The sequence below is a fragment of the Eufriesea mexicana genome, unplaced genomic scaffold (genome assembly GCF_001483705.2).
Source record: "Eufriesea mexicana isolate 0111107269 unplaced genomic scaffold, ASM148370v2 scaffold50, whole genome shotgun sequence".
Classification (NCBI taxonomy): Eukaryota; Metazoa; Arthropoda; class Insecta; order Hymenoptera; family Apidae; genus Eufriesea; species Eufriesea mexicana.
The window spans coordinates 873,804-898,554 of NW_016908250.1; the positions used below are offsets into that span (position 1 = coordinate 873,804).

The window sequence follows — 24,751 nt, forward strand, 5'->3', positions numbered from 1 at the left end:
AAGATTTTCCTATTCTGAGAAACAACATCTCGATGATGCGGTTCTCTTGTACTGTGATTTCGTTGCACCCATTTTTCCTTGAATATGTGAAATTTATAGAAAAAGATGTCAACTACCGTTGATCTTTTCCTGTATTATCAAGAGATAAATTATATGGGTACATATATATGTAACATTTGCTTATATGCTTTCCATTAGTCTAAAAAAAAAAAGAAAAAAGTGCTGAAAATTGTATGGCGTTCTACGATGCATTTTAGCACGCACTATATAATTGACCTCGATATAAAATTAACTTTCGTTATTTACGAATCATATTTACGATACGATTTTCCTTCCATTCGAATACAGATCTCATATCAAAACACACTCGCGATAAGAAATTTTTGTAAATGAAAAAAGTTAATTTTACATCGAAAGGGTTGATTTTAGAACATATTAGACACTATTATTATTATTATTATTATTAGATTAGACACTTTTTGTCGATGAAGGTCAATTTTGTGGCAAACATTTTTGACAAATCCTTCACCGATCTAAAGGTGTAGAATCTTATCTTGATATTCAAAACGCAACATTTTTATACACCCTGCACAACGTCAAGGAACGACTCAACGAGTTAGCAATTTGGAGAAATTTTTCGATTTCTCAAAAGACACGAGCTCCAGACGAATATCTGGTTAATCACACGATTCATCTTCTCGAGACGTTCTTTCACGTCATCGAAAATGGGAATACTTGACGTGGCAAATGTAGACAATTTAGGAAAAGAAAGAAGTTGGAATTCTGAGAAAAGTTGAAAGAATGGAGAGTAATTTCCAGATAAACGGGCTTAATTTCCGCGTAATTTCATTCATTCCGTCAACAGACCCGCTTTCGAGTGCTCGGTCGGTGAGGCTTCGTGTCACCGTGCAGAATCACCGGCGCCGTGCCGATTGCGTGACACGGACAATTATACGACGGTATCTGCATGTCGCCGCGGAACGTTCCCGTATGCGTGATGCATTTTGCATGCGCAACGGGAGCCGCTGGTATCCCTGATGCTAGACGGCCGTCTGTCTAGCCCTTCCCTTCCTCCAAACCCTTCACCGCCGTTATTTGCCTTCGAGCTTTCCTTTTCGCTTCCCTTTTCGTTTCCCTCTTCGCTTCCCTTTTCGCTTCCCTTTACGCTAATTTTCACCCTTGTCACCGTTAGACCGTACTCGACCACTGTCTTTTCTTCTTTATTTTCCCGTCTACCTTTTTCTTCTCGTGTTATGGCGTTTCACGAATGTTCTCGATCGAATCTTATTAGCAAAGTCGGTGTAACGTCGCGAGAGTAAGTGACGTCTGTTCGAAAGATTTATACCGTTTCGTTGGTTTTTGCCTACGAAAGGCAGAACGCGAAGGAATACCAGCGAAATGCGGTTTGCGCGGAGCCAAAGGTTATGAGAAAAACTAGAAAGATTATAGGTTTTGCTTCAGAATGAAAAATCGATTGCTGTTTCCCCTTTGGTCTTCTTTCCTTTTTATCCTCTTTTTTTTCTCCACCAATCGTTGTGCTCCATTTCGTCTCTTGCATTTTTCTCTTTTTGCTTTTTTCCCTTTTTTCCACCTTTTTTTATATATATATCGGATTTTCAGGCATTCGTTCGACCTATGCCATTCTATTTGTTCTGTTTCCTTTTGTTTCAGTTCGCGTGTACTGTTGTTCTTTATTCTGGTCGGTGCTCCCGTTGATTTGATCAATTTTTTTTTACCCCTGTCATCCTTACAGTCTCGTGTTAATTTTATCGAGTTTTTTAATCTCTTCCCAGTTTCGTCGTTTCCATTTTCTTCTTCATATTCGTTTTTACGGTTCCCCACGATGTATGTAATACATGCTCATGAATTGCAAATATCGCTGGTAATATTTTAAACCCGGAACCGTTGGAATGTTACTTTGTTCCGTTTGTGCATACATAATTTTTTGTCATCTTTATAATGTTAACATGCGAATAATCCAGAAAATAGTTTTAACGTTTATCCAAGAGTTTTATAATCTTTCAAGGGTCAGGTTTGTGTAGTATATTATGATATATTTACTTGTAATTTGTAAACCACGTGTAGTTTATGTCAGTTTATAAGCAACTCTTAGTTATCAGATAATTATGATATTCGAGCAAGTGTATCAATTTTCCACAAATTTCTATTTTACTCCATATCTGTTTGCAAAGCTGGTCATGATAATGAATATTGAAATATCTTGTGTAATTATATACCGTTCTTAACGATATCAATTTCTTATCAATATGAAATATTATTTTTATATGGTTCTTATATTTACCATGCACGTTTCTGAAACATTTTTCTTTTAATTATAATTCTTATTTTATATTCTTCTAACGCCGATTCTTTCATTCAACGTTCTACCATTTACGACGAAATAATTTCTCATTGGTTTTCTAAATAATTGAAAATAACCGAAATAATCATGTTACATGATTCACCCTCTATAAATCATTTTCTTTTTCATCTTTCTTGTCTCGATAAACAAAATTTTCTATTTATCTCTATCGTTTCTTTTTCTCATTTCTTATCATTATTTCATTTGCTTTATCATTGACAACTAGTTAAGAATGCTTGAACATTTATAAGACTGCGTGTTAAAGGTTAGCTTCTAATGTGTTAAAAAACGTTAAAATATCTATATTATTGAGTTTACAATTGCAACAAAATATATTTCCGAGGTTTTACAGTTAAATTCATCTTATATTCATTTCTAATTTTTCCTTGTTCAACAATTTTTTGTCGATATTACAACAGAACTCTGACCTAAATCTTACAGCATGTACGTATGAGAATTATTTAGAACGAGCTGTAGTCCAGAGATGTAGTCCAAAAAGGGGGAATCGGCTTTTTGAAGAACTGAAAGAGAATGGTAGAATATATGAAACGAGATACGAAAGGAAATTGTATTACAACATTGCTGATAAAAGTATCGAGTATCTTTATGTGCATTTATAAAAGCGAATTACACAAAATTTCCGGTTAATGTATGTTTTTGAAATGATGTGTAGTATCATATTACATAAAAATAATACGATTATACATAGCTTTTAATGGAGAAAGAAATTCATATTGGATACTTTTTATCAAGATTCTTTTCCTAGGTATTTAAACATTTTTAAAAATTTTCAATGTCTATTTATACTGATGCATAAATTTTATGTAAATACAGTGTTTCTGATAAAAGTGGTAATTCATATTTTATCTTTGTATTCAAATTTTTCTTATGAACATTTAAACTTACCCATAAATATTGTAATACATATTTAAATTTCTAGATGAATTTTGCATTGACGAACATGTGTTAAGTATTTGGCACATGACATTCGGAAAATGAAAATAATTCTATTTAATATGTAATTATCGCGATAACTGTATCTTTTAACATAGAGTAACTAATTTAAGGGGTAAGGTAAAATTTTGGCGTAGGTTCTAAAAACATTCGTTTCTCGGGGGACCTTATTTGCTAGCGGGCTTTCGCAAAACGCGTTTCATACATAATAACGTAGCAGTTGTGTAGTAGCTCGCGAATCTCTATGCTATTTTGTGTCCGGAGAACACGATCATCGATTTTCCATCGTACTTCAGATATTTGCTCATCAGGTAGCGTAAAATTGAAAATTCCAAGGACGGCGTAACTTGTGCAGAGGAAACTGGAGAAGAAAGTTGAACGTATCGAATAGATTTTATTTTCTTTCTTCCTGCAACCACTATTTTTCATTTTCTATTCCAGCTTCTTCTTCTTTTTCGTGTCGCGTGTGTTTGTTTGAAGGAAAAGAAGGAATCATCGTTACTCGCGCTTCCATTCTTACGTCAATACCTTCTTTCCTGCCATACGTCCCCTTTTATGTTTACCATTTTGTCGAGCACACTGAAATCGAACCTTTACACGAATTATTCAATTGTCTGGAAAACGTTACGAGAAATAAAATATAAATATAAAATATAAAATGGCTGGATTGTTACCGAGTAATATAAAATTAACAAAGGAGACTCGCGAAAGCTAGAATAGCGGCAAAAATTTAATAATTTCGAATAATCTGGAATGCCTATTGATAAACAAATTATTAATACGATTATAACGCAATTGTATTATAATTTATATTTATTTTATTTAACAATACAATTACCGAAAAGACGAGAATAGATAGCAAAGAACAAATTCCACAGACGAAATAACGAACCGGAAATATTAAATAGCAGGCAAGGAGTAATAAGGGATTGAAGGGGAGTTTTCATGGAGAAACCATGGATGAGAAAAATAAAAGGATAACAACAAAATCAGAATACGTCAAGGGAAGGGGTAACGAAGTCGGCAGCAGGGTCGAGACAATACTCTGCTATTACAGCAATGAAATGCAATATAACGAAACGAAGGGAGAGAAAACGATACAAAGGTTTATTAAAAAATACGAAAAGAAAATAGGATAGGCGAGTGGCGAAGCCGATAAAATAATCCAAAAGGCAGAGAAAAGTTAAGTGCGAAGAGGATGAGAATTAAGCGGAATAAATGGAACAATGAAAAGGCGGAAAAGAAATAAACACGCAGGGACGGAGAGAGAGAGGACGAGGAAGAAGGAAAACAGAGGTAAGGGCTTATGGAAGATGAACAATACTCAGAGTGTGTTGTTTCGATAACGGCCTAACACCATCGAAAACTCTCTTCGTATTCAGCTTCCATTTATTCCGCTCCTCTTTAATATCACTTTCGTAATCCTGGGCGCATCTGGCTTATACACGCGTACGCTATACTTTCGAATTTTGACATTTGGCGCGGTAACATGAGCGGATGGTAAGACAAATTATAGAGAAATGGGAACGAGCATGACACGTTGTTATTTCATCCGCCCTCTTCGTTTTTGGAATGGATTAAAAAATTCGTGTTATTTTTACCATGTGTCGTTGTAACGTTGCAGAAGTTTTCAAAGGTTAAAGTAATTTGCTCTCTTCTTTGAGAATATTTTTAATTCAGATACCTTCCATTGTACTTTATCGGTTACAATTTTCTTTGTCGAGCACCTTTACTGCACATTTCTCTTGAATTACAAACTCGTTAAAATTTATTTTCCATTAGTGAAATGGCCACTGATCTTATGCATGTTACGACAGTCGTGAATACAATTCTTTGTTGCGTCTTTATTCGAATACATCTTGCGTTGAGGTTTAACAACTAAATATAATAAAAAGTACTCTTTCTACTAGATTTCTAGTACTTCTTTCAAAAATTTACTTTCTTTTATTTCAAGTAATTTTATTGTTTATTAAAATAAGGAAAAGTAATTTCGCAGCTTAAGGGCTTCTCCTAGCTTCGAGTATTTCACCCCGGTTTTTTTACGGGAGCTTTACTTCATCGTTAAAGAATTTAATGGAAGCAAATTAAAGGAATATCGTAATGTAATGATCATGACATAAAATATAATTTTGAGATAACTTTCAAACGATGTTGATGTCATAGACGGACATGTATATGCGTGTCACTGAATTCTCTTTGTAGCACCGACAGTTTTTTTGCGAATTGCTTCAAAACTAAGGTCAGGTGGTGGTTATATCTGTAAAAAAAGAAGAATTATTTAAAATCTTGTCTTCTAAAATATATTTCATAAACGTCGAGATCGGCGAAGACAGAAAACTTAAATAATTACCTGTAAAATGAAAAATTTATCTTTTTTGAGATACATTAACACTAGATTTACGGATTGAGCCAATGTGACTTATTAAAAATTTGATATACTATATATATAACTTAAATATTATTTTTTAAATGTGTAAATGTTGATTCCTTTCCCCCGCAGACCCCTTCATTTCGCATTATCGAATGTGATATACCAATTTTCTTGTACCAGACAGATTGGTTCACTTCAGTAAAAATATGTATGTAATCAACAGACCTAAATCTAGTGTTAATTTAAAATATATTATCTCTTCGACTACCTCCGATTGATATTTTGCCTTCGGGATGAAAGAAATTTTTTGCAGGAAAAACTGAAATTATTATAACCAAAAATGAGATTAACCCTTAAACTGCAATATTGCTCAAGAAAATTGTTTACCTCGACGTCTGCAAATGCAGTTTTTATCAATTACCTAGCATTTCTTCATACGCGCTGGTTTGTTTTATTAGTTTCTCTATATTTCTTCCAAAGGATTACGTTCTTTCATCGCAAATAGCTTTGACTGTCATTAAAAAATAGGAAAATTGTTTGCCTCGCTACGAAACCTTTGAAACGCAAATTCCATTAGCTTTCTGGTATTTATTTCAAGAGTTCCCATTGTTTTATCATAAATAACAAATCTCAATTTTTTTTAAACAAGAAAAATATTTACCGCACGCTGATATCTGTAAAATGCAGTTTCCGTCAATTTTTCAATATTCCTTTCCGAATGCTAGTTTATTTTACTAGGTTCCTAGTATTTTTCCAAAGATTCGCGTTCTCTCCTCGCAAAGAATTTCCCGCGAATTTCTATTACGGACAGGAAAATTATTTACCATAGCTCGTCATCTTTGAAATTAGTATCTATCAGCTTCCCGATATTTCTTTCAAAAGTTCACGTACTTTTATTCCGAATAACAAACTTCGGCCTCGATTAAAACAAGAATATTATTTACGATACCTCGACATTCCTAAAACATAGTTTCTATCAGTGCTACTCTTTCTCATTACGAGTAGTTAGATCGGTATCCTCGGACGGCAAGCAATACGTTCTCCTTTCGTTTTTCCCAAGCCATACGCTGTTTTACGTCCCACTGGTTTCTCCCTTTCCTCGCAAACTTGGGAAACTACTTCGTTTCCTTGTCTCTTTCGATTCGACACGAAGCCGGAAACAACGATAAGAGGGAAATATGCCCGCACGACCTCCGAATGGAGCGAAGCTCAGGAACGGCAGATGCGGAAAGGAAGGAAAGAAAGGAAAGGAGAACCGGCCAAAATCGATTGGGCAATAGAATCAATTCCCCGGTAAATTTCTTTCGAGCTTAATTAGACGCATTCTCGTGGAGTTTTCATTGAAGCTTAAAATATATCGCCGGTACACCCCGTAGGTTTCCGGGTCTCCCTGTTCTCCTCCCGGCTTTGGACTTCCATTACCTCCGTGTCCCTCTTTACGAATGCATCGACATGCTTGCACTCGCCTCCTAAATGTGCGCTCTATTTTCTCGTCCCAGGCAATACGAGACGCATCGGCTGTCTTTGCAACTCCTTTTCCACTTTATTCCTTCCCGCTTTCTCCGCATTTTCCCCTTTCTCTCTGCTATCGGTATCACGACCCTCCGCTTCGTTCCGCCTCTGCAGTTGGATCCTCGAACGAAGGAATGCGCGTAAGAAAATTTTAAAACGTCGTTCCATCGCACCTACAGCTTCCGTAATAGGATTCGCAATGCCCCGACGACGAAAACGAGCGAGATGCAATAAGAGCTCGCCGCGTGTTTCTCGCGTACTTTAATTCCACGTCGGCATAGCGTTCGTACTTTTCAACGCTTCGAAAGGCTCCAATGCTGTCTCTCGGTTAGTCTTTTCAGGATCTCCGAGCGTTATCGATTCGCGTCAGGTGATCTCTATAATATCATTCGCGCCGTTTCGTTTGGTACGTTCGAATGATTGAAAGAATTATTGGGAATTATTGGTGAGAATTCTTACTCGGAGACATTAAATTTAGTGCACTGATAGACATTCGGATTTAACGCTGGAATTACCGACCTTTAACGTGTAACTAAATGTCATATACGAGTATAATAATAATAATTGAAACGATATGGCGTGGATAAATGAATAGACACGATTGTAATTCATATCTCGATGAAAGCGTCGATTATATTCTACCTAGGCATGTTCTAGTGAGTTTACAGTGAATTTATCCATTTAAAATTTTTATAGATTTTATATTTTTGCAATTACTGGCAGCATGCAGCTGTTCCTAGAAAAATTAACGTTGAAACTGAAATGAACGAAAAATAAAACTATAATTACATATTTATAATACGTTTCGCTATTATTCGATGTATATAATTGTGTAACGAATGAAACTTGGATATACAATAACATATATATAAGGGTTTTTAATTAATTATGTGCTTGTAAATAAATTTCGAACTAAAAAAAGTTTAGTTTCCTTTCGTTTTATACATACATTACTATTTTTTATTATAAATTTAGTAATTGTATACACGTTGTAATACAATTTTATTGAAACTATGATAATATATATTTAAAATTTAATTTTATCAAATAAAATATTTCTCTTAGAAATCATTGTTAATTTTAAGTATAGACATTGCGTATTTGCAAATATTTTAGCAGTTTTTTAGATCCCCCTAAGACAAGGATTAAATAGTTGTTCCCCGTATTCCTATATAATAATGTTATTGCGAAATTAATATTTTTTAATTTAAAAACTATCGAGCAAATGCTTTTCATCGAGTTGTTTAGACTATGAAGAGTATAAAGAAAATATTTATCGTCAACAAAGTTTTCGAGTCGTTTTACACTCCATTTTCATAAGAAAACAAAAACACAGAAAGGAAGTATATGATTGGAAACAGAAATTTACCGACATGTTCCTTGTAAGTGTGAAAATAATTATCGTTATTGCTTTAGGAAAGAATTATTTATAATTATACGTGATTCTTTCATCAAGTAGTTCTATATTTATGACATAATCGTGTGTATAATCATTTAAATCGATCATAGTTATGATATTGCGTTATGATTCCTTACGATTATCTAATTCTCGGGAAATTAGAGTTAATCCAACTATTTATTAAACTGCCAATTTTATCGATTTCTTTTGTTATATGGGAAGTCGATAATAAAATCTCTGACGATGCACATGTGTGCTGAGTCCCCATAGAGCGATGCCAGTACCTACGCTCTTCATACCTCTTTTTGCTATTGGTTACAGAGCTCGTAGTCGATACCTTGCACCTGTTGCACATGTTCCAGATCCAAGAACTATTATTGCGAAAAAAATAGACCAAGAAGGCGGGAAAACATAAAAGTCGTTTAATAATAATACTTCGTGCACGTAAAAATAAAGTTGACGAGTATCGGCGTCCATTAACTTTATGAATAGAACGAATCTTTATTTTTAACACTTTTAAATAACTTGCTGCCTGCGTGTAACAATATATTAATACGATTTGTAAGGTTATAAACTGACTTCTGAAATTACGCTTAGGGACGAGTCGTTTCTTAAACTTTTTACTACTTTTTAAGCCGTTTCCACGTAACGACGCTGGTCTTCCCTTATAATTCGTTATGATAATGTGAACAATTCAAAAATTAGAGAAAAAGAAAATATCGAATTTATATGAATTTCAAAATAATTATTAGTTAACGTAATAAAAAAGAAACATTTTCAGATTGTTGATGGTGAATTTTATTCTTATTTATTTGTTATTTTAGAAATTGGAAAATAAATTTATCTAATGCGGAATAACTACAAAAATATGCAAAACATTATTTTATTCGTATATCAAGTTACTGATTATTTAATGCTTACTTACGCACTTGCAACACGTGTAATATGTATTATTTTCAAAGATCCAATAGACGCGAAGAATATAGGTTTTTGGAGGATTAATTGTTGAAAGATAATTGAAGCCGAACGTGGCTTTCATACCAACTTTGAAAACCAAATCATATTAATTCACGAATACTAGTATTAGCTGTACCTAACCTAACAATTATCGTAGATAAAATAGTATGAAAATTAGATGCCATCACATTAATGTTAAACACCACTTATTAAACTTGCAATTATGTTAATAATTACTTACAATAAGTACTTATATTACAAATTTTTGTCGATTCCAAATACTTAACAGGCGAATTATTGTACTAATCGCCATAATCGATTAAATCGTTTTATGATCACTTACGTTAAGAGTCCGACATTTACGTTAAGTTCAATCGAGAAGAGATGTTTTAATCAATAAAGATTCTATTATCCTTCAGAATCACGAACAATACCGCGAAATCAGTTACTAGAGAATCATTGTCTAGAATTTGAGAACCATTACATTTGAATTAAAAAATATAACTCATTCAATAAGAAACAAAAAATGTTTTTCTTTTCCTTTCTTCTTTTTTTTTTCAGAAGTGATAGTAAAATAAATATAATTCTAGACCGTAGACTCATTTAATGTAAAAAAGGATTCTTAAGTTTTGGAAAAATTAACATAATTACAGTATTTTAGATAAAGAATTAACTTTTAATGTAAATATTTGCCTCTTTCTTACAAAATTAAAAATTAAAGATTAAGCTTCTTTTTATTTTTAGTTTGACAATTTTGAGGATTTTGAAATGAAACGTTTACAAACTATTCGTCATACTATTATATTATTACATTAATGCACAAAAAACAATTGATTTTTCGAGCTTAATAAATTAATAAGCCCTTTTAATAAGAAATAAAACTAAAACACATTCGCTACTGTGAGTCATATTTTCATATTTCGACAAGGGCTCGTGCATACGCATTATTTAGTCTCCTTTTAATGATTATCAAAGTTCTTGATACGGACGTGGACATCTGCTATTGCTTAGACTACGGAATAGCTACTGAGAGAAGGTATTGAGTTTGCAACCCAAAGAGAGCACGAACGAACCTTTATAACTAATCAGTGTCTAGTCGTCGCCTACTCAATAGCAACTACCGTGTTATAATCCTGTCTGTAGAAGCAACGAACTCGACACGTGGGCCACAGCCCTCAGACGTGGATGCATACTGACTGTGAGGTACCGTTAATTGCTGGAAAACCTGTATTGTAAATTAGCAACCGACTGACAATCGACATGTCGATCTCAAAGCGAAACTTACCGTAATCCACAGATCTATGCCTTCGAAATTAGAGGCTACATTATGTCTTTACTTAAAGGTTCCTCTATGAAAATGATTTCTCTTTAGAATGTAATTTTTTTGTTCCAATAGCGAGCTAAGGAATTAAAGAAATCTTCCATTATGCGTATATCTTACCTGTCGTTTTGTGACAAGTTTTAGATCGCATAAGAAGGTGCAGGTTATCATGTTAGCTTTAAATACGCAATTAAATGGTATATGCCCTCCCTCTCCCCTGGTATTTTAATTAGTATGATGCAAATGAAATAACATTCAAATATATTTGTAAATAATTCATGAATACATCTCGTAGAACAACAGAATGAGTTTTTGCAGTGCCTTTTTCAAAAGACTCGAAGATAAAAATAGTCTACAGATTTAGTGATCTACGATATTTTACACGTTAAATATTTACGTAAAATTGAAATGTTTACAATAATATATTTATAGTAAGAAAGAAATCTAAAAATTGTGTTAGTAAAAGTAAAAAATAATTCAATGGAGTATACTATATTTGCGATACATTTATTAGAAGCACGCCTCGAGTGATTTACAATAGTATCCGAACTTCCCAAAATTTTCCTTTTATTTCTGCTATGAAATCATTTCTGCGCAATGTTTCATCATATATGTAAATGTAGGATGTAAATGTAAGCATTGAATATATAATATGAAACAGGATATTTAGTCGATTGAAAGGTATCATTTCAATAATAGTCAGACTCATTAAATTTTGAGTTTTTATTGCGTTTAATTAGAACGTTTAAACTTATTTAACTTCGATTCAACTCATCTGTTCTCGATAAATTTTCAAACTCACTTTTCTCAGAAATAAAGCCATATATGAGCAAATTTTATTTTATACCTGCGATTCAGTTTCTCGTTTTTTCTACAGAATTTCCACCTTTCCGTCGGTACTATTAATTAGGCAATAAGCATGCTGTATGCTTCGCTGATAAACGATTATTATTTATTTGTTATATATAATCATCTATATGAGCATTATGAGAATCAGTACATATATAATATCGACTTTAATACACGCGCATTTGTCGCTTTGATAATTTTCAATAAAAATGTCATTGAATATCACATACTCATTTTGAACTTTACATGTGTGTATAGAGAGAAAGAGAGACGAATAGTTACACGACAAAGCTGTATATGTAAGATTTACTTACTTAACGCTAAATTTACTATGACCTACATGATAATTTTTAAGCTTTTGATTAAAAATTCTACACTAAACGTTATCGCCTGACTTCACAATTTTTTCTCGAAATAATAAGCGTGCATTTAACAAAAATACGGCAACTCAATGACTGCACAATTAAATGTCTTGAGATTACAAAAGTAGAACACGAATTGAAAATAAATCTTTATTATTAGAGATGGTTAACCCTTTGCACTTGAGAGGTGACCCTCAGTCACTATTTCAAGTGTGCGAAGTATCGAAGTCAAATAATTCTACAATTCTATTATTATACAATTCTTTATTTACTGCTCAAAAAAGTATCGTCAGTTTTTTAATAGAGAATCTTTGATTTTCTACTCTTCTCTAGCCAAAAAATCGTCGAGTGCAAAGGGTTAATTTTACATAAATCTTCACCTTAGATTCATCATAGCTAACAAGAGTAACAAGTAATATGACTTCGGGAAATTCGAAAATAACCAATGTATGTTGCGTACGAGACGTTACAACTTCATTTGAGCATTTTTGTATTTCATCAAGTAGTATATCGTATGAAAAAAAAGAAAAGAAAAAAGAAAAGATGCATCGTGAAAATGAAATAAAAATGTTAAAATTTATAATTCCGAATAATATTTTTCCATTCATTGTACTGGCGTTGGGTAACGACGAGGTTGGATCTCGCGTGAAAAAAATTAATTCAACGATTGTTGGGATTAAAATTTCGTGAACAAAAGGTGGGCAGTTTTTATGGAGGCTGGCTGGCATTCTCTCGGTGGTAATCCCGATATATAGTGGCCGGACAAACTCCGGCCATCTCATCTCACGGGACCCGGCTGCCGTGCCTGTTACGGGAACTTAATTTTAATAGAGTTATCTATATTCAGATGTAGCGTGATAACATACCGTAAATTAGAACCAGCCGTTGTTACTACCGCCGTATTTACTATTTTATCATTATTAGCAGTGTTAACTGTCTGCTGATTAATGATAACGGTCCGCTCTGAATTTTGATACCGCGACAAAGAGCTAGGGATTAATATTCCTTCATTGCTACCTATTTTAATGCCCATTAACGTGGAGTACTTAACTTTTTCGAAACGCAAATGTCAAGTGACAAAATTCGGTTATCACCGACCTTGTGGTTACGCCACGTTGTACTAATGGTACGACTTTATCGTTTTATTAGAGTTGTTGCTGCTCTTATGTAATATAAAAAGGTTTTTCGAGAGAGGATACATAAAACGTTGATCGTATAACAATTATTTTATGTTATTGTCAAGGAAATTAAAATTAGATGTAATTTTCCAGTAATAATTTACAGTAACTTTTGTTATTAATTTTTATTATTTTCGTTTTAGAATATCAGCTTATTATGAAATAATAACAATTTAATATTTATTTGCGACGTTTATTACCATATCCAAATTGAAATATCCAAAATTTCTTGTGAATTGGTAAAATATACCTGATAAACTGCAATTTAAAGATAAAAGAACATATATCTATTGATTAAACAAATTAGTTCTTATAAAAATATAATCAAAATACTGTAAAATAAATATGCTTTATATTGCATAATGTAAATCTTTATTTGTTATTAAGTGGACATTTTTTCAGTTGCTTTTTAATTACTAAATTCTTATGTGGTCATTAAATAGAAAATTCGAAGCTTAAATATTACGAATAGAAATATTACCCTGTGAAAATTAATTATTTTGTTATAATGTATTAAATTGATTTTCTTTAATCGTTAATATTTAATGATAAATAAATAAATATCGTGATGACATTTTATATTTTTTAAAAAATCGAATCATTTTTCGTATCGTGTATTTCATTTAATTGTTCTATAAAAAAATGATATAACCACACAATGTTAATTCTTATTTATATTTCAAATTACAATTTCCGTTTAAAAATTAATTTTTCTTGAAATTTTTTATTTCTTTTTATCAAAATTAAATAAGTGTAAGCCAATTTGTTTGAAGTTGCAGTTTTTTCATATAACAAAATAGAGTACTGTTATGATTGAAATTTTGTAAACTAATATCTTAGTAAAAATTTAAAAAAATCAAATGAAATCTGTCATTTATGAAACATCATAAAATACATTCGTGTAAATAATTCGCAATGTTTGTTATTGTATATTCTATATAACCTTTTCATGAAGCAAATAATGGTTTTCTTAAATGGGTATATTTTACAATGCAATGGTGTATATACAAATAGCTTACACGTGTACGTAACATGTTTGCATTTTTTAGAAGAAAATATAAGTTAACAATTCTGATTTTCTATATCATGTATATATGTCCCCTATTTTATTTCAGTTTCATAGTATTATTGTGAACGTTATGAGAACAAATTTTACATTATTACCCGATAAAAGTTTCAGTTTTGCAACATTCTTTTGTGACATGGAAACCTTAGTGCAAATTCAAGCAATTTTTAATTCGAGTCGCGTTATGTTTATGATTCATATGGATTATTAATCGTTAAATCATCTTAATCGTCTTAAAGAAATAATACGAGGTAAAATAAAATCATTTTGTTGCTTATATTTATCATCGTATATAATATTCACGATTACAGAAGTAACCGATGTTTACAATTTCTCTACACCTTCTAAAGTTACCTCTTAAAACCGAATTCCTTCAACGATTTGCAATTTCTGTTCGTACTATCAATTCCATGAGGGATTATACATGACAGTAGGAATTGCTCGATAATTCAATACGAAAGGTCTATCTCTCTAAGAATAAAGTTTCTTAACTGAAATTCCCTCGAGACCCGATACTTTTATCGGATGTATGTAATTCGCAAATTGTCGATTTCGCTTAAACTCGAGTATAGTTGGTCGATTCATTACGGGTAGTAATTTGATTAATACGGATAGGAACCAGTTTGATGTCAAGTTAATGTTTCCTTGCTACGGTAGAAACACATATCCGATTTCCATCCGAAGGAAACTCTATGCAGGTAGTTTACAAGGTTTATGGTGGTAAGCACCGTTACTCTATAGAGCTTCCAAAACGATACGGGTCACTCGCTAATTACCACTACATTTAATACAGACGAACTTGACCATCACGTGGGTAGTGCAGCTGATATTAATAGTTTAGTAAATAATTTTATAATTAGATTCGAAAGTTATTTCGTAGTCTAAAGTAGGATATCGTAGGATATAATGCCATAGAAGTTCAGTAACATGGAAAAGATGATTTAATATCAATCCTGTATATCGTCACTAGATCCGTCTTGGTTGGCAACAATCAGTGACGAACGACTGTAAGAGAAAATCGAGCGTTTCTTCGAGTATTTAGTGGACTGTATCTTTTGTGTTATGTATGATACACAACGCCTTGATGATGAATGAACGTATATATAGTGTATATAGTATACAGATGGTATATAGTATATACTGTGTGTGCTCCGCGAGAGTTGGCTTGATACTGTCTGTCATCTGTCTTGTATTTGTTTCGATAATTCTCCAAAGTCTAAAATTCACAAAAATTAGAATCGGTCTAAATATTTTGCAATTAGTTAATGGAACTGGTGTAAGTTGTTGATTTTGAAGTGTACGAGTAGAGATTGCAAAATTTTCGGTAAAGAAAGACGAATTATTGCCCCATACGTAATATACTTGGCGCATATGATGACCAAACGTCGATGTCCCATCGCGCTTACCCGAAGTACGGATTCGATATTATGGTATTTTTCCTATGAGACTAATTATGCCGCCGAAATGGTACCTCAAGGTTTAACGAATTACAATTTAATTATGAAAAAATGTAGATTGGAAAAGTATTTATTTTTTTATTAAACCTTATATATCTATTTTATTCACAATAAAATTGTAAATGTTTTTAGGATTTACATAAACCTTGTGTACGTTGAAGCATGTTAAATATAATTTTAATCATGCTATGCATGCAGTTTGTTTTCATGTGGTTTGGTATAAAAAGTCCATGACTAGTAGATTCTTCGTTATAGTATAAAAAGTTAATAATGTACAGGATAAAGAAATTGTTAAAGATAAACAAAAATATTGAAATTTTATAGAGGTAATGGAAAATATTTTGGCATTAGAGATGGTACATAAACTTTCGCAAGCGATAAAAGGTTAAGAAGCTTTCGTGGGAATCAGAGGCCGTAATGTCTGACTACTGTAACAGTATACTACTGATTTTGGGAAGACGGAGTACAGTTTTAATTATAAAATGACTCCTTTGCTTTCTTCGATACATGAACTTTCTGATACTTTGTTAAATACTTTCAATGTTTAGTTGAATCTTAATATAATTCTAATCTCTATTATTTATTACATTTATTATATTAATAAGGATCATCAGATATTATTTTGTATTGCTATTTTTATTAATTAATTTCGTCGTATTTGAGAATCTTGTATGCAGGATATCTAGTTTTCATATTTAATTAGTCTTACTTAGATTAATTTATTACCAAGCTTCAAAACTTAAAAATTATTTGAGTGCTTGTCCGCCTCTGCTCCTGATTTCAGCAAGGAAGGACGTCGGTCTTAGTTGGCAACGATTAATGATGGACGGTTTATTGAGGAAGGTTGTGTATAGTGTACTGTATTTTAGTAGAACTCTCCTGATCCCTTTCGGATAACTCTCCTGATCTGTCTTCGTGACTGCTCTGTCGGTGGTTATATAATCTTCGTCTCTATGCTGATTGGTTGCGAATATTATTGTGGGTGTATCCTAGCTGCATCGTCTTTCGGTGGTGGTGGTTGTTTAAACAATCTAGATCCTTGTGTTTGTCGTCTTGAAGGGTGATATATAGCTGCTTGTTAGGGTTACCCATGTGGTGGCTTATGTGGCAACGAGTGTAGAAAAGTCAAGGGACGCTGACAGTAAGGACATAAAACAGAGCTTTCACTTTTAGATTTACAGTCCTAAACAAAGGGATGACCCGGAGTACCGAAAACGATCTTTCACGGATTAACAGTGTCGTAACCTTTCTCTCGGGATTAAGAGCCTGGACGCTATGTGCTTGACATTTTGACCCTTGGAGTAAATAATCTAATTACCAGTGTTTGACGCACACACTCGCGGTCATGTCTGTGGATAAATGAGTGACAGGATGTAAATAAGGAGTAAGAGTAGGACGCTACTGACTATTCAAAAGACTTCTAATTGATCTAAGCCTTGCTCATTTCGACGAAGGACATTTTGTTGCTCCATGCTTCAAGATATGAGGATATATCCTTCTGAGACAGGACGTAAATAAATTTCAGTTTAGATTTATAATTAAAAATAACAAATACTAGATATTAGAAAACAGAGCATATGATATAGAAAAGACTCTATTGAAATGTTATTCCGTCTGACATTTTTCGAGTAGTATAGACAATTGAAATATGAAACTTTTTAAACACATAGTTTAGATATTAGTGTGAAATTAACTCTTTTCATTACATTAACAGTACAGTTGAGATAAATATGATATAATCGTAAGATGTATTTGTGTATTGCGTATATATATTATGTACTTCACATTATATATACTGATTTTGAAATCATTAAAATTTGAGATTTGAATTTAAATTTATTAGCTCGAATTCAAGTAAGTCTCTATTACGACTGTAGCACAGTAGAAGTAATTACCTGTTTCTAATTAATGAAAACAAATAGATTTGTACTAAATAAATCGAAGCGGAATTTCTGCTTCTTCTCTTTCTGTTTTAACAAAACAAATCAATATTGAACATCATACTGCGTGTCATGAAAAATGTATTGTATACAACAAATATAACTGTGTATATTTTGCGAAGGGGCGTATTTTCTTGGCTTCTTAAGGTGAATTAAATTGTTAGGAAATTAAATAATTAATGGATTGAAAATTAGCACTGGAGAGACGAGACGTACCAGAATGTTAGAGTAGGAAGGATTTAAGGTGTCTGCGAACTATTTAGTTTAGTCAAACATGGAGTAATGAAGCCACCACGTTCTTTCTAAAACAAATCCAAATAGTTAAACATAGTTTTCAAATTAATCGCAAATTACAAATTACTATCGTTGCTCTGTATGTTTTTGGTATTAGTAATATATAAATACGAAAAGATTGGTTTCAAGTTTTCGGATTTTGGAATTATTCCAAATATACAGCTGCTCTTGGAAGAATTAACATTGACTTTTATTGAGATATAAACGATATTATATATTCTAATTTACTTTCATTGTATCATTTTAATCATTACCATTTACGCAGTTAGATATACTTGATAATTTTATATTGATATATCTTGGTACGCATTATAAGTCGACAACTTTTGTGTTAAGAATATCACAGATTGTATTCGAATAAACAAATTTTATTTTAACGATTGAGGATTTGAACCAGTTCGGTTCTATGACTGTGTACAAAGTCAATGTTTACTGAAACGTATGTAAATTAATCTACATCGTTTGAATTCCTTTTCTTTTTCTTAATTTTTAGTTTCATATTTTATTTTAATCTTTACATTGAAACAAATAGCTAAAATATCTAATAACAAGATCGAACTAGTCCTTATATATTACTTCGATCAGCTGTTTTAATGACATAAATCCTGTAACTAAAAAAAAGAAAAACAAAAATAGGCAATAGAAAGAAATTACATAAATATGATATTATCGTGTAATAGTTGAAACATATTCAGTTGCAGTACGTATAACCATTAGGAATCCAAGAATTTTCGTGGCGACACTTATAAGTTTGCTGTTTATAACAGTTTTGCACTACCTGTTCATCCTTTGGCCTTCTATTCGGAAACATCTGTTGCTCCACACGCACGAGAAACAAGGAATGTAGTATAACTTACTGCGATCGAATGTGTTCGTTGGAAGCGTGTAACTTCTAAAACAGTCTGAGAAATATTCAACATATACAATTAACTACAATTAACTACAATAGTGTTCACTAATATCAAAACATTGGCTTAGACTTAGCGAAAATGAAAATATTTTAGTGACTGAAATTAATTATAGTAATAAAATTATAATTTTTTTTATAAAATAAAGAAAAATATATTAATAAAATCGAATATTTTAAACTTATAATTTTTCCGTCTTAAAAACAAAACCAAACATGTAAAATTCAGAAAAAGAGAAACTGTCAATTTTTGATACTATCAAACATTGATATATTTAATAAAGATTAAGAGTTTGAAAGAAATTCTACAGGTTTGCTAAACTCTTTATACATTTGATAATTGATTTCAGATTTACAGTTGAAAGTTTAGGAAAATTATCATTAATTCAATTAATATGATTAAATAGATAATTAAATTATCTCATTTTACTCTCTAAAGAATAAGGGTAAAAAGTAAACAAGCATTACCTAATAAAGACTTATTGAAAGTGTTATATCGAGAAAGAATGTTTTGGTGGAAGAATATTTATTTACGATGTCACAAACGGAACTAACTGATTCTTGTGAGCAGATCAGTCGTCTCCAGAAAAAAGAAAAGGACACTAAGCAAACGCGAAACGATGGGGAAGGGATCATCCCCACATCGCTACAATAAAGGGTTTATTTTTGGCATATAACTTTCTACAACAAAATCAAATTTATAAGATTGCGAATTATATATAACAACTTTTTCTGTTGTTTCTATAATTATCGTACATGTTCGATTAATTTCGGAGTTGTTTACTGTTTCAAAGTTTGGGTTTTGAATGTGGGTGTTTGATATTTTTGAAGATACTTTTAGCTATATTGTACGTATCTTAAATTATTTTGCAACGAGGAGAAAAGTCAGACTTAAAGACAGCTTAAGCATTTGATCTGTCCTACTGAATAGCAATAGATGAATCATAAGCTTCTTACGAATTAAAGAGTTATGGATGTTGCGTGTGATTTCTGAACTTCGAAGCAAAAAATCTAATCAGAGGACTATACGCAGACTGGCGATTATATTTATGAGTTAACTATTGACAAAGAGCAAAGAGTGTATATCTTAATGTGTCATAATATATCTCGATTCTTTAGATTTTTACGAGCTGAAATAAATGTAAATAATTGGAATGTTATAATGGAATGTTTATAATATTTCTTGTATAATTAATTAACACGGTATTGTTATTCTCGTTAGTATCTTGTGAAAATTGAGAGTTTCTTCTCCAATCTTGTAAACATATAACTAATGATAACGTTACATTTTGAACGACTCGTATCATCGTTATAAACGCCTATTATACTGTAACTCGCGTAAATTGGAAGTACAGGATAGATTTTCTTATTATGTTCTCAGGTTCTCTGGGTACCTCGGTGTTCGACACGGACGTGTACCTGGTTGGCGCCAGTGGGGGCGTTTACGCTCTCCTCGCGGCTCATCTTGCGAACGTCCTCCTCAACTATAATAACATGGAGTTCGGCATTGTTCGATTAATAGGCATCTTCGTGATCGGTAAGATTTCGAATAAAATTTAAATAAACTTCCGATGCCATTCGAGGAAAATTGGTTAACATATTTGAAATATTTAAAAAATATTTTAAAATATTTTACGTTCTACTTTTTCTAGATTTTACGATTATACGTGTGCAACGTGTGCCAGAGTAAAAGAGTTTTGAAACTTGCTTTTTTCGTACGTTTTAACTTATTTTTCATTTTATATATGTGTACATATAGCAAAACGCGTGTTTTTATTTTTAATGCACGAATTACGATAACTACAAAAAATATTGGTTCTTTCTTGAGATTTTCGCGGTTTAATTTTTAACAAAAATAGAAAGGAAATTCGATAAGCATCACCGATTTTATTGCTAAAGTGTATTCATTGTATTAAATTATTGAACTATTGTCATAGAATACGATATACATTTTCTGTCAGTAACGAGAATACAGTTTTAAAACGAATCCTATTGAACGAACGACGTTACACACGTATCGGTTCAATATGCACGGATAACTTCATAGCTGATGCTATAATGACACTTCGTGTCCATATATTCGATAAATACAACGATATTTAACCCTTTGCACTCAAGGGGCGACCCTCAGTCGCCACTCAATCAGATTCTAAAGATGGATGTTAATTAATATATCAAATTTAAAATTACCCAACGATGCGTGGAATACCGAAATAAAATAATTCTACGTCTTAACTTATCGTCTAATTTAACGTATTTATTTAATTTAATTCAATTTAATAATTAATTTAACAATTCAATTTAATTTAACAATTTCTTATTTGCTGTTTCAAAAATATTGTCGACTTTATAGCAGCAAGTCTTCGAATTACTTTTTTGTAATTACTTTCCTGTAACGAAAAAATCGCCGAGTGCAAAGGGTTAAATAAAGTTGAAGGGAGATAAAATGTAGAAATATATATGAAGCAAAATAGAAATGGGAGGAAAATAATTGTAACGGAATAATTAAAATTTTCAGCGAGCGCCGACGTGGGGTTCGCGATCTACGACAGATACGCGGCCGAGCAAATGGGCCCGCCCGTTTCGTACGTGGCGCATCTGACCGGCGCGTTGGCGGGACTCACGATCGGCCTGCTGGTGCTGAAGAACTTCGAGCAACGGCTTCACGAGCAGCTGCTCTGGTGGGTGGCTCTCGGCGTCTACGCGGCCTGCACTATCTTCGCGATCATGTACAATCTCATGCATCCAGACTATCCATGACGCGAGGTCAGCTTCGCGTATGGCCAACCGCGAAATTCGTAACGCGAAGCTGACTAATCAATCGATCAACAAGAAGAAACGCGGATATGAAGAAAAATGAAAAGATAAGTAATGGAGCGAGGAGGATTGTCGAAACGAATCCCGGTGAAGATTCTCGCAAAGGATTTCGAACTGTTGCGCGAGAAGAAGAAAAGGAAAAACGGTGTAATGGATAGAAATTCGAACTGGAGAAGCCTCTGTTTCCGGTTCCACAGCGATTGTTGCAGCGCGAAGTAAAAAGAAACGAGAAGGAGATATTTTTGTCGAAAGGAAGCTGAACGATGCAGTCGTTTTTCGACTCGTATTGGATGAACTGAAGAAATTTATGAATCGAGGTGAAAGATACGATTGGAAGGTTCGCGAGACTATAGCGCGCAAGAGAATCGTTAATTGTTCTTTTTCATGGACGGTGATTGCACTCGAGAAGTTCCGAGGAGAATTTGGGAAGTGGGAGAAAAGAATATATCCATACCGCGAGAAAATTTCGCAAGATTTTTAGATAAACTCCGAGTACATTTTTGAGAAACAGGATTAAGATTAAGAGGAAGAATTAAGAATTTCGTAACGCTAATAGTAAAAAAAAAAAGAGAAATAATTTTCTAATCGCTGGCATTCATGTAAAATACAGTTTTTAAAAGTATATTAAAATTCAAAGTAAGTCGCGGAATTAATGTTGCAGCTATTTTCATCGAACTTAGTTATCAGTACAAATTAAAAGAGCAAAGAAAAGTAAGGTTCCAAGAACCATGACGCGTAACACTCTTGGCCGTAGCAATTAGACAAAAGAGAACGAGGAAGTAACAAAGGAAAATACGAGGAAAAATGAAGAAACAGAGATAAAATCGAACAATAGCGAAGCAAGATATCGTGAAAATAATTCGATTATTTTTTCATAAAGGGACTTCATGAAATGCCTCCGTTTCTCGTAACAACGTACGGATGAATCCAAAACAATCGAAGACTATAACAATATTCGGTGTTGGAAAGAAAAACACGACGATGGAAAATTAGTAGAAATATCGAGAGAATAAGCAACGAATGCAAAATTAATTTCATATTCGTCATGGTTCACGTCGATTCGATCAACGTATTTTCTTCGCGTTTTAATAAAACGAATCGAAGTATTTGCTAAAAGTAGATCGGTCAGAGTGAAGAAGAAAAAAGGAAAAAAAAAAATAAAGTCCAGAAATTCGAATCGGGCAGTCGATTCATTCCCTTTGAGCGCTAGCATTTTTCTACTTTCCCGGTGAAAAACCAAAGATTCGAGATACCTCGGGGAATCCGTTTTCGGGGCCCACACGTCGTTGATAATACGCTAACCGCGGCGAAACGCGCACTGCCTGGCGCGTGTACGCGGTGGCGGTCCGTCGGCCAACAAGAAGGAATGGAAAAGAGCGGAAGGGGAAGCATCGGTGTGAGAGGAAAAGCCTCTGCCCGTGTCAGAGGGGAAGCGGACACGGGCAGAGCGGGAGACGCGATTCTTCTTTCCGGCGTATTTTCTCGCTTATCGGCCGCTTTCATGACACGAAGAAACCAAAGAATCCTACCGAACCTCCTTTGTCCTTTTCAATTTCACCTCTCGAACGAAGACGGACGACAAACAGAGAACAACGGAGATAGAGGCAAGATGTTCCGGGAATCCCTCGCGGTGTCGAGGAAACAAGATGTTGGGATACAAGGCGGAAACTAAGAGGAAACGAGAGAAAAGAGAGGACTGAGGCAAGGGAAAGGATCGATCGTCTCTGGTCACGCGGCAGTCCGCTGAAGAAAACGAAAGATGAATGGACTTTCGTCGCTATAGCAAGATCGATCACGGCAGGGACTGTGGAAAGAATCATTGGAAAAATGGAGCGAAACGTCGTGCAAATGGTAAAATGTGGAAATTTAAAAATCGAATATCTCTTAGAAATTCTGTTTCGGCGAACGAGCAGAGATCACGATGATTTGTCTCGGTCATCGAAAAAAAAAAAGAAGCATTGGAAAGAATCGTCACGCGTTCTTTTGCGGCGCCATCTAGAGGCAAGAAGCACGAAACACGATTACGTGTATCGGTTGGTAAGAGAGAATAATGAAAAGACTCGGCGATGGAGTAGACGAAAGATGGTGGTTGTCGTCGCTAAATCTATCTCTGACGACGAAATGCTCGACGAAATGGTGAATCACGAACGACGACGCTTTGAACGGAAGAAACAACGAGGCGACATAGAGAAGGAAGGAACGTGAAATACGCGCATCCCAGGCGTGTAGTTCCAACAGCGATCGCGCGCGCTGCCTTCGGTTATCTTCAGGGCATTTACGTAATTACCACGGAACGCAGTGTTCGGAGCGCTGGATGCGTTATCGATCGAGACCAACCGGTCGATTGATCACGTTTCTTCTCCTATCGACCGTCGAACATTCTCTGCTGTCAGCGCCGTGGCGCTATCGTCGCGAATCTCCTCTAGTGCGCGTTTTCTTGTGGCCGAACGAGGGATCGATTCACGCTCTAACCTGTATACCATTGTAAATAATTCTGTACATAATCAAGACGTCGGACGACAACGTCCGTCGCGTGTATGCGCGAGTGTGTATGTGTATGCGTGTGCGCGAAAACGATGCGAGAATAATATAAGCGCGATGGACCGAAGGGAACCTCGGTCGACCGCGCGGTCTAGTCTGATAATCGCGAGATTGCGTGGTTGCTCGTATAAAACGAGAGAAGAGAAAAGAGAAACGAAGAAGAAAGAGAGATGTTCCGAATTCGGTATTTCGCGAATTAGCGTGGCTTTTTCCGTAAAATCCGTTGGAGGAGGAAAAGAAAAAGCGAAGCGATTCGCGCGTTTTTCACCACGTGGCAATTTTCTCGATCCGTGTCCTCGTGTACGTTCGTGTCCGTGATTCGGCACGACGCGGTTCATCGCGATACGTGGGAGAATTTTGCGAGGAAAGAGCATCGAACGAGAGAACGAGACAAACGATCGTTGCGATCCTCGCAAATTCTCCGCGGAGCGGATGTGTTCGTCCTATATAGGCCCATTTGTAAT

At 33.9% G+C, this 24,751-nt stretch overlaps 1 protein-coding gene across 1 annotated transcript in view; it reads left to right on the top strand.

The window, feature by feature from the left end:
• Nucleotides 1-21,952, top strand: part of LOC108554849 (protein rhomboid-like) — a 317,454-nt gene extending 295,502 nt beyond the window's left edge. Inside the window, 2 exon segments of the mRNA XM_017910257.1 lie at nucleotides 20,311-20,466; nucleotides 21,448-21,952. Coding sequence (XP_017765746.1) covers nucleotides 20,311-20,466; nucleotides 21,448-21,689 — 398 coding nt within the window. The 3' untranslated portion in view covers nucleotides 21,690-21,952.
• The last annotated feature ends 2,799 nt before the right edge of the window (nucleotides 21,953-24,751 follow it).